The 11411-nt window shown below is 43.7% G+C and overlaps 1 protein-coding gene across 2 annotated transcripts; it reads right to left on the reverse strand.

The window, feature by feature from the left end:
• Positions 1 to 3126: 3126 nt before the first annotated feature.
• Positions 3127 to 9923, reverse strand: COQ3 (coenzyme Q3, methyltransferase). Of its 2 annotated transcripts, none has more exons than XM_063153054.1 (7): positions 9833 to 9923; positions 8810 to 8933; positions 8280 to 8432; positions 8022 to 8121; positions 6197 to 6439; positions 4833 to 4992; positions 3127 to 3424 (listed from the first exon to the last, which is right to left on the reverse strand). In XM_063153054.1, the coding sequence occupies exons 1-7, from the start codon at positions 9921 to 9923 to the stop codon at positions 3207 to 3209; spliced, it is 1089 nt and encodes a 362-aa protein (XP_063009124.1). In that variant the 3' UTR covers positions 3127 to 3206. The 2 variants fall into 2 exon arrangements, with proteins under 2 accessions (XP_063009124.1, XP_063009125.1); XM_063153055.1 differs by having other exon boundaries at positions 8810 to 8907; positions 9833 to 9847.
• Between the last annotated feature and the right edge of the window lie 1488 nt (positions 9924 to 11411).

An 11411-nucleotide genomic window follows, 5' to 3' on the forward strand; every position in this document is an offset into this window, starting at 1 on the left:
CTTTTTTCACCTCCTACCACCACTATTACTGTAAGCATTGAAGCTATGGCTCCATAAACATGGATAGGCTGCAAAATAAAAGACAAAACATTTGCAAATTCATTTTATTTAAATTCTGTCCATTTCAATAGCATCTACGAAATTTCTGCAGCAGCTGGGCTAAGAGAAGTGTGAAAATGTCATTGGTTTTCTAGGCACAGATTTTAAGAAAAAAGTTTCTGGAGCACAAGTGCATAATACATATTCACAGCACAATACTGATTTAGATTACTCTGTGCCAGTTGGACATTTATGAAAAAGGTAAGGGTGTAAAACACCAAAACCAGTTCATAAGTGTAGGATATTTTTGTACTGTTTATCTCATTAAAATGATTTCTACTGCATTCTATCATTTCTGCATTTAAACAAGGTTGTTTTAAACAGTGGGATGAAATATAGCCAGAGTAGTTAGGATAATCCCCAGGAGAAGAAAACTGAGGGGTAAGGACTGGGGATGGAGCATATCAGGACATCTGGAAACATACTAAAGGTACAAGGAGTTGTTCAAGCAGTCCCAACTCATTTGTCCACACTGCTCTCAAAACTCTCCCAGTTTGACAGGGCTCCAACACACATGTAGGAGCAGAAGATTAGATGCTTGTGGTAAGGTTTTTGTCAAAACCAGAGGTATCCATGGATAACCAGGTCCATGTGCTTGTGGTTTAAATGCCAGCCATTGTTCATTAGGTACAGGATCCCTCTTGTCAGCTTGGACAGAGAACCCAGGCAGCATCAAAGGCGTTTTTTTTCCTATGTGCAATAGAAATAACAGTGAAAAAAGCAAAACAAAACACCCCTTCCCTAGATGGTTCACAGTTAAATGAAAAACTAAAGAAAGTAACAAGTAATTCACTTTAGAATTGGACTTAATCCATGTGTGTCCCTCTCAAGTCAGAATATTCTGTGAATCTATGAAGTGAGGAAAAACAGAAAGAATGAGAAAGCCAGGATAACAGCTAATCACACAAGTATCCGGACTTAGGGCTCCTAAATAAAACAAAAATCAGCTCTTTCTGTGACAGTTTTATAACATTATTTTTATTTCACCTGACAAGTCTCAAAACAAATCAGTGGAGGAGGGACCACGTCGTGGGGGATGTTTCTTATCAGCTACATCAGGAACCTGTCCAGGTCTCAGTGCTTTTCAGAGCTGCTGGCAAAATTTGAAACAAGAGTCATACATTGTAGTAACTTAAATTGATGTTGTTAATTTGGTTAGGGGAACTCACTGGAGCACAAGGTTTAACACACCTGAACACAGTTAGGAGCAAAGACTACTGGTTATTTCTTTTGACTCATTTTCTCCCAGCATCACTCCTCTCCTGAATGCCATGCACCACGCTGCATGCATGACCAATGGAGCAGAGACTCCCTTGCAGGACAAAGGCAGACAGGGAATGATGTGCTCCTCCTGTGGACAGCATCAGTGAAACCAATAATGAATTGTTGCTGCCAGTTCCACCACCGTGCTCCAGAAACAATGTTTGCCACAAAACTCCATGTGAACTCGGAAACTCACATGTAGTGGTAAGAGCTGTACAGATACTCTCAGACTACTTATCTAAGAGAAAATTAAGGGGTGACAATTCAAAACTGCAGCTTATAGAGGTACTTAAGTGTAAAATGAGAATGTTAGGACATCACTGGTGAGGTTCCAAGGTTAAACCACTTCAACTGATGAACCTTTGCAACAATTTCTTTACTGGTGTAGTGGCTTCTCCATCACTAAACTCTTAAAATGATGATCAGTCTTCTTCTCAAAGCCAAGCTATAGCCCACAGAAATATTATGAAGCAGAACTTATTGTCATGGAAGCAATCACAAGAGACACTTCTTCTTAATCTTTATTAGCTATGAATAACTGTTATTTTCATTATAAATTAACTATATTCTTCTGGGCACCATCAAATCCATCAGGAAACTTGGATCTGAAGGCAACATGCAGATACAGCAAAGCAGGAAGAATGCAAATGTGTAAAAAATTAATGTAGCCCATCACACCTCTACAGCAGGAAAAATGCACAAGCAACTAAAACAGGGAGAAAAAAAAGAGGGGGAAAAAGTTTCATTTTCATCCCTACAAACAAAAGCAAGACACCTTTCCAGCAGTGAACAAACTGAAAGGAAAAGAGGAAGGAAGGAAGGAAGGAAGGAAGGAAGGAAGGAAGGAAGGAAGGAAGGAAGGAAGGAAGGAAGGAAGGAAGGAAGGAAGGAAGGAAGGAAGGAAGGAAGGAAGGAAGGAAGGAAGGAAGGAAGGAAGGAAGGAAGGAAGGAAGGAAGGAAGGAAGGAAGGAAGGAAGGAAGGAAGGAAGGAAGGAAGGAGCAATCATAGACAACACATGAAACTTTCTAAATAAAGTTCTGTTTCATTGTAAATTACTTTTCCTTACCTGGGCTCTAAAACATTAAGGACAGGTATGGCACCTGTTATAGGACAGACTGCTAATGTGTCATCATTCTAGCATGGAGCTCTGGTTGCTTAGTAAAATTTTCCCTGCAGGTTCTCTTTATTTGGGCAGAGGGAGAAGTTGAAAAATAGGCACAGATACTTGTATCTTTATGGTGAAGGGGCTTTCACAGCTGAGGAGCTCTGGTCTCAGAGACTCTTCTTCCATTTCACAGTTACAGAAAGAGCAGAAACAGCAGGACTCAACAGTAAAGGTTTGCTATTTTGTTTCCCCTGCTCAGGGAGAAAGGTGTATTACAGTAAAAAGTCTTTGTAGATCTTGAGTGTTTCATATATTTTTACAGAGTTAAGGATCTTAAGTACTTAAGGCATTTTATTTATTGTACAGCATTGTGGTTTTTAACTCACTCTACATCTATGCCATTATTCTGTGGAGAACTGAGTCCCAGCAGGACTGAAAACACCATCACATAATAAAGCTCCCTCCAAAGCTACCAACAGAATAATTTGCATTTCCCTGTCCAACAATTTGAAACTAGTTTCTCATGAAAATACTTATTCTTTAAAAGCTTTGCTCATTTCAATCTTAAAACATTCCTGAGATAGTGGGCACTTAATTTTTCTGAGACCGCCCTGAGTATTATAAAATAACACGTGTATTATTGATGCAAACAGGACACTTGTTGTTGGCAAAGGTTTTATTGTGTCCATCTGAGTAAAAGCTCACTTTCTGTTCTGGTGACAGTCCATCAGCACACAGTCAGACAGCGCTGTCTGGGACAGTGCCAGCTGTGCCAGCTGTGCCTGAGCTCTGCTGAACATCTGTCTGAGGCAGGGTGTCTGTGGTGTGTGGCTGTGGGGCAGCCCCGGCCCTGACGGCGTGCAGCGCGTAGTTGAGGCTCGTGCTCTGCACCCAGCTCCAGGAGCCCGAGAGCGGATTGTACAGCATCCCCTGCACGCTCCTCACGGAAAAGCCAGCTGGGAAAGAAAGAAACCACATAAAGCAACGGATGTTCTTAAATATTGTAGGTCACTGCAAGATCAAAGCTCTTTAGAACAGCAAGTCTGAAACATGCTTCTTCCTCTGGGCTGGGGGGGACACTGGCCTTTGTCAGACACCCCCACATGCAGTGCCACTGGCATCGCTGCTGACAGCAGGTCCTGCTCCTGGCAGTGCCTCTGTGCCAGGCCCTGCCCCAGCAGCAGCTACAGGGCTCTGCTGAAACCCCAGCCTCACACCTCCCCATCTGGCTGACTGGTAACGTTTTCTGGAGGTGGAGACATGCTTCAGGTTGACATCACACACCCCAAAATAAAAATCTGAGCACATCTTTGCAAGGATTCTTAAGATTCTCTTTAGGAATGGAAAAATGTAAGAAAAAGGCAGATGAATGACATCAAGGGCTCGGTGCAAAGAAAGAGTTATTTATCACTCCCAGCTGAGCAGCACTCAGTTCACTGCATGGATCTGCTGTGTCCCACCAGGATACAGGATGGAAGGCAGAAAACAAACACCCTATCAAAACAAATCACTCCACTGCACCTGCTTCTCCTTTCAAAGAAGAACTGAAAAAATCACCAGTATGTGAACTAGTATTAGTCATATTTCTTATGGCATCACTGCAAAGTGCCAGGAAAAGGCCTTGCCAAGAGAATAGCTCCACTCATACTTCAGCTTCTTTGCAGTGAACTAGAGCAAAGTGAAACATTTGGTGAGAGGGTTTTAAAACATCTGTGGTGAAGGAGGGCAGAAGTCTTCCCAGCTCAGTGCTTTGTCTATTTTAAAAGCAATCAGACCAGGCTAACTTAATTAGAAATAATTAAAATCAGTATCACAGAGTTTCTCAAGAACTGACTTATGAATTTGTGGTAGGTTTCATCTTCACATTTTGGAAGAAATCTTTTAGTAACATAGTATGAATAGAGAACACAGAGCAGCAAACCAAAAATAAAAATGCCTCCTCCCAAAGGAAAGGCAACAAACAATGCGGTGGCAGCAGTGCAGCCCCAGAGTGCCAACACAGTTAATTCCTCAAACCTGACTTAGGGCTTATGAACCACTTCAGAGCACACATTCTGTCACCAGAACACAATGGAAAACATTGGAGTTTTTTATTTAGGCTATTAAACAGAGGGCAGAGAACAGTGATTTTGTTCAAGTAATCACTGCATTCTTAGAATTCAATTTAATTTATTTTATGCAAAATCCAGTAAGCAGCAGTGTCTTTAAACCAGGAACCACACTCTTAATATATGACTGTTAACTGAAGCAGGAAAAGCTGTGTATTGTTGCCAGCACCCACCCCACCTAACTTATCCCTTTGCCATTTCTACAGGGACCTTTTGGAATTCTCTCTCCATTCCCACCATCTGGCCTGAAACTTACTTGATTCCAGGAGACGCTCCAGCTCTTCAGGGGGAACAAATTTATCCCATTCATGTGTTCCTTCTGGTACAATCCCCAGTATTTTTTCTGCAACCACAATTCCCAGGACATAGGACAATTGTGTTTTATTGATTGTCGTAATGAATAAAGAACCTTCAGGCTAATTAAAATATTAAAATATTCAATTAGAAGAATTTTTTGTGTTTTTTTAAACGGCAAATTTAATCACATTAAGACAAATAATTTGTCTATGTCAAAGTCTACACAATGCAAGACTAAGAAGTAATTTCATCCCAGGATAGATATTTATAACATTTTAATACAAGAAAGAATATAACTTTTCCTAACAGTATGTCTCAGGAATCTTCAAAGAATCAACATAATCAGGTCTTGGGTGGCCTAAAAACTATTCCCTAGCCCAAAGAACACCTAGAAAAGTCACTTATAATATTTTCTGCTCAGGAAATGGATAAATAAAAGGTATTAAAGCATAAACAACATCTATTGTTTTTAAAAAAAATCCAACTAAGCAAAAAACCAAAAAAACCCCCACAAACCGCTTTTTTAATTGAAACCAAAGTAAAATGTGAAATACTTCCTTAATTTCTGAGACTGCTGAATGCCATGCCATGCTTGTTTTAATAATTATATGGGTAAAGAAACAAAGCCAGAAACAAATTCTAAGTCCTTAAAGGACTGTTTGTTAGAAATAAGGAATAATTTCTTTGTCCCTAGCATAGCAGGCTGAAAGTTAGTAGTGCATTCAACGGAAATAATTAGTATTTCTTCTGATGACCAGAAAGACAAAGAGATCAAAGAAAAGCTCCCACTTGTGTGCTGAGCTTACCATCCTCCTTTTGCAAATGACCTAGTATCAAGATGAACAACAACCTGACTATCTCCAAAGCCTAACTAGGAACCTTTAAAAGCAATCCAGGATCTCTCTCATGGGATGTGATGCTAGTGCTGGAATAAAATCTTGTGTCAGAAACATCATTACAGAGCTCCCATGCAGTCTGAGCCACAGCTGTCCATCAACAGCAGCACCGCCACATTTTCTCTCACCTGTGTGAAATCAGATGCACCCAGATTCCTTAGGGTCCTGATGCAATGCAAACCTGCAATGCTAGGTAATGCCTTAACACTCTTCTGAGGCTAAATTGGAGAAATAAATTTCCCCTAACTGTGGTTACTGAATTTGGGAAGATGTATTTGCATCATGGAGAAGAATGAAAGGCACTTGTAGAACATTCTTCTGACTTAGTGGAGAAATGCGTGCAGATGTGTTTTCACACTCTTTTTAAAAAGCCACAACAATAAAAGAAAATAAATATTCCCAATAATGAAAGCAAAAGCTCTCTTACCTTTAACACCTGAGAGCAACACTTGATAAACATTTCAAGGTCAGCCACATGCTCCACTACTTCAGAAGCTACAATTACATCAAAGGTTTCCATAGACTCTTCCACAATCTCCTCCAGTGAACTGGACTTGTACTCTATTCTCTCGGCCAGGACTGGATCAAATGACTTGTGCTGATCTGCTGTTCTAATGTTGTCCTCCACAGGATCAATTCCAGTAACTGAAGCTCCCAGTCTACCTAAAGGCTAATAAAAAAGAGTGTAATTTATTCTCTGCATGAAAACAATTTACTTAAAGGTTTCTGAAACTTTGCAATGTACATACAAGATGCAGAATGCATCAACACAAGACAAACAACAGTAAATTATGAGCTCTGATCCAGCAGTTTTATTTTAAATGTTTATTAAAGCAAAAACACCTTTAGATTTGGGAAAGGTAGTGTTAATTTTATTACAAAATTATATAGTGGACTATACACACATCTAAACTGTCTTTTAGCATAATTTGTTCTCAATTAATTTTGTTACAGCAAATAAAGATTTCTTCCACTACTACTCTCTGATACAGGAAAAACAAAGAGGGAAAATCAACACAGTAATTAAAGGGGAGAAAACAATGCCCTATTTAATTACTGTCATTACTTTCTTCAACATCCACCTGTAATGGTAAATCCTCATATCTTTTTAATGGTCACTTAATATGTGATTATCTCTGGGACTTTCTCACTGCTGAGAACTAAACACTGATATTTACTAGGATAGCATCAGCCTTGGCTGTCACTCAGGTTTCTCCAGTGTCTTCTTACTCCAAGGTTAGCACCTCAGTCATCACCTCTTCTGAAACTGACACAGGCTGTAGAACATGACCACATGTATGATATTCCAACCTGAAATTCACCAGTTGCTCAGCCTGAGAAGGTGATGCAGCACACCAGTTTTGTCAGCATTGCTGGAGGGACCCCTCTCACAAGACTACAAGATTTGGCTCAAAAGAGGAGAAAAAAAACAAAGAAAGAAAACACGGGAGAAATTCAGGTCCCTTTGTAACACCTCACTTCAGATGCTGATGAAGTTCCCAGAGTAAGGCAGCCAGATGTGTAACCCTAAATTCACAAACCATCCCTAGTTCATTGATGGGGCACAGCACTGTTCAGAGCCTGTGGGGACAGTGTTCCACCACAAACAGCAACTTCTCAGCCCCAAGTCTCTGCAGACTTCTCTGGAAGCCACTGTAACATCAGCCCCTTTACCACAGCAATCTCTACTGACACAGGAGAGGTATGATTTGGGTGCTTGATGTTATTCCATGCATTTCCCATGAGACCAAATCAAAGGTGAGAATCCCCACCCCCATGTAAAACACTGAAGATAAGCAGTTCAAATAAATGAATGTGTAAGAACAAGTTTATGATAAAAATTGTTTCTTTGGTAATGAGGATGTCATGATTCCAAGTATTCCTGCCTGCCTAGACTTATAAGGTAAAAAAGAAAAACAAAAGAAGAAATATTCAAGGACTTTTTCATCATTCTTCCCCTCTCCTTTACTTTACAGTGCTTGAAATCTTATTTTCCTGATTTAGAATCTCAGAATTTTCAAATTTCTCACTACCAACTCCCTCATTCTCTGTAAACTACCACCACTATGCTAACCAAATACTCTATGGGCTTTTTTTTGTATGAGTGCACTGCACTCTACTCAGTAACTAACACATCATAGAAGAGAAAAAGTCCTCCTCGGAGGACTAGAAATTAAGCAGTGTAATTAGTACAACATTCAAATACCTTGCCCACCTTTTCAGAAGAAAACACAGAGCTCACTGTTTCTTACCTCACTCAGCAGTCCTCCTCCACAGCCCACATCAAGAATCTTCATTCCTGAAAGTGGATTTCCCAGATGATAATTACCACTCATGCTCAACAGAGTATCTCTGAAAGAAAAGGGATGTGATTAAGGTTGAACCCACAAGGTGCTTCAATAGATGCTGTGGCTATCTTAAGCACTGGTAATTGGCTTTTTTTACAGTATTTTCTGAGGTCATACAGAAATAGTACATATAAAAAAAAAAATCTGTCTTCAAAACCATACCTAATAAATGGCACTCTAATATCATTCATAGAATGAAGGGCTGCATATTCTCCTTCTTCATCCCACCACTTATGTGCAAGGAGCTGGAATTTTTTCATTTCCTTTGAATCCACTGATGAGTGTGAAGTGCTGAAAGGTCTCTTCACAGTGAAACTAAATAATGAAAGCTGAATGTCATTAAACCAATACTAATATTTCCTGTCAGCTGAAATGTGGGAAAAACAAATACTGCATCAGAAAATGCAAAAAGGTAAAACTCATGTTTCTTTAGAGATTTGAGTTCCACTTGTTTACCAGCATACAGATATTATACATGTATGGGTAACATATCTTCCCAAACAGACGGCTGCATGCTTGTCATTTTTAAGTTGGCAAGTAGTAAAACAAGAAGAGGCCACATCAAACATTCAAATGTGTGAGATATAAAAACGACTCCACGTGACACTGGCACGAAGTCACGAAGTCAAATTAAATTGTTACAGAAAAGAGTAGCCCTCATCACACAGGGTTATTTTAGCTACAATACTTACATGTTGCTTTTCATTTCAGTCAGAGAGACAGGCAAGCTACTACCAAATTTCAGTTGTCTTTTCCTGTTGGAGTCCTGAAGGATATCTCTCAGACCTGTCTGAAAAGACAGATCAGCATGGTCATCTGCATAAATAAAAGACATCCAAATGGAAAGCATCAGCTTTACAAGAAGTCAGAGACAAAACACCTAGCTGTAAGAGTGCTGCTCTAGCAGAACACTAACCATGCAAATCTTTGCACATTTGCTCACTATTGTACTTAGGGAATTGGGGATTAAATAAAAGAATGTATGCTAGTTCACCACCCCCATACTCCTCAAATGATGTACAATAATTTGTACATAATTTCCACATTAGGAGACTGAATGGAAAGAGCTTTTTTGCAACTGAAATGTTTCAGTTAGTGTAAATTTCCCCAAAATGTTTACCCTGACCGTGAGCTGTGCACACACACACACTCAGCAGTGCTGGGTTTATTATGTGTTGGAAAGAGACGTACACAGCTGCACAGTCATTTTGCATTGTACGAACCGGTAAGGAAACCTATGCACAAAACCCCCACGGACGGAGCACAGACAGGCCAGGAACAATATGCTGCAATTGCTGTCCGCTCCTGCTCAGCCCACGCTGGCTCGGCGAACACTCGCTCACACCCAGCTGCTGCCCGGTCACCAACAGCCCCGAATCACAGCGATGCCTCGCTGTACCCAGAGTAAACCACCCCTGAAAACGATTTTAGGCCGCAGTGAGCGATGGAACGATCTAGACACCTCCGGACTGCAAAGGAGGCGGCAGGGGAACAACACCTTCCCGGCCGGCCGGCGCCGGGCTGGGAGTGCCGTGGGACGCGGCCGGCAGCTGCCAGACACGCTCGGGGCCGCAGCCGGCCGGAGGCTTGCGGGGCCCGGCTGTGAGGGAGCCAGCGAAGCGAAGCCCCGTTTCACCGCCCCTGCCCCCGGCCGCGCCGGGGCCTCCCTCCATCCATCCCTCCCGCTCTGCCGCGCCCGCCCAGCGCCCGCTCACCGCCCGCAGCCCCCGGCAGCGCGGCCGCCGCCCGCCGGCGCCGCAGGGCGCGGGTGAGCGCTCGGGCCGCCCCGCCGCCCCACACGGCCATGGCCGCCGCCGCCGCCGCCGCTCTCGCCCCGCCCCGGTCCGCGGCCGGCGGTGCCGGCTGCCTCGCCGGGCGGGCGCCGGGAAGGTTCCGCCCGGTGCTGGGGCCGGCGCCAATGGCCGCCCCTACCGTGGCACTTGTCTGGAGCAACTCTGCTTAAATGTGTACCCCGTCATTGCCTTGTCTTGGAACACGAAAAGACCCGCAAGCAGAGGCTCGTTCGGATGACACAGCGACGAGCCCATAGCTTTCCGCCCCATCCATTACCAAGAAACACACCGGGCTTTCAGGGCACGGCTCAAAGTACAAGGGTCCTCGCTTCGGGGCAGGCTCAGAGGGAAGCGATCCCAGCAGCCGGGAGCAGAACCCCTGGGCCCCAGCGTGTCTGGGCCTGGAGCAGCCCCCTCATGGAACCCATCCGAGCTGGCCTGGGGCTGCCCCCTTCACGGGACCCATCCGAGCTGGCCTGGGGCAGCCCCCTCACGGGAGCCATCCGAGCTGGCCTGGGGCAGCCCCCTCACGGGAGCCATCCGAGCTGGCCTGGGGCAGCCCCCTCACGGGACCCATCCGAGCTGGCCTGGGGCAGCCCCCTCACGGGAACCAGCCAGGCTAGCATGCCGCTGCCTCTGTGAGAGGCTGCCGTGTCACGGTTTGCAGATGAAGTCCAGGCTGTGGCCCAGGAAGGAGAAGGGTTTCTGCTTTCCCTGGTCCCTCGCAGGTACAGCTGCACAGGGACCCGAACTGAGGTGAGTGGCCCTGGCAGTTCAGGGCTGATACACACAAATGGAAAAGAATTAAGCGAGTTTTTTTAAAGATTCATTTTCTGACACTTTATTGAGCTGTAGGTCCAACAAGAACGCCCAGTGAAAACCAGAGGTGTCTGGAAGGCAGCAGTGCAGAGCAAGGCAAAGGTAAACTGTGAAGCAGGCGCTCCGTGCCTGCCATGCGGATGATCCCAGCCGTGTTCCTGCCGGGCTGTGCAGATGCTGGCATCCACAGGCAGGAGGCACGGCCTGCACAGCGCCAAGGGCAGGAGCATCCTCCGGGCTGCAGGAAATTTGGAGTGCAACCAGTCCTGGCTTGACTTCCCTCTAGTGCCAGCCTGCTTTATGAACTGACCTTGCTTGGTAATACAACCCTCACTGCTTGAAATCTGCCTGTTTACAGGTCTCCTGTAAATACAGTATAATTCATGTAGTAGTTAAAGTCTGGATTATTTTCTTTTTAAAGCTAAATAAGGCCTGCTGAAAGGGCTCAAAAAAGCTTGACAGCAATTAAACATATGGCAAACCTGCTTAGTATGTACCTGCCTCACTTTTCTACTCACCTCCCTTCTATCCAACAAAGCTCACAGTGCACTGGAGTTACAAGTCATTAATAACACCTCAGAGCTACTGAAAGTAACAGAGCTCCAACAAATCCCTTATGGATAGTCTCCTTAAGAGACAAAACTAAGCCTTCCTTCAGGGCATGCATCCACATATTTTCAAC

This window comes from Melospiza melodia, chromosome 3 (genome assembly GCF_035770615.1).
Source record: "Melospiza melodia melodia isolate bMelMel2 chromosome 3, bMelMel2.pri, whole genome shotgun sequence".
Classification (NCBI taxonomy): domain Eukaryota; kingdom Metazoa; phylum Chordata; class Aves; order Passeriformes; family Passerellidae; genus Melospiza; species Melospiza melodia.

Bases quoted from the DNA above. Each gene is read 5' to 3' on its own strand.
- COQ3 (XM_063153054.1), bottom strand. From the start codon at position 9,923: ATGGCCGTGTGGGGCGGCGGGGCGGCCCGAGCGCTCACCCGCGCCCTG. The intron at 8,433-8,809 runs GTAAGTATTGTA...TTCATTATTTAG, and splicing joins ACTGAAATGAAAAGCAACAT to TTTCACTGTGAAGAGACCTT. The intron at 6,440-8,021 runs GTAAGAAACAGT...CTTTTTTATTAG, and splicing joins GAGGAGGACTGCTGAGTGAG to CCTTTAGGTAGACTGGGAGC.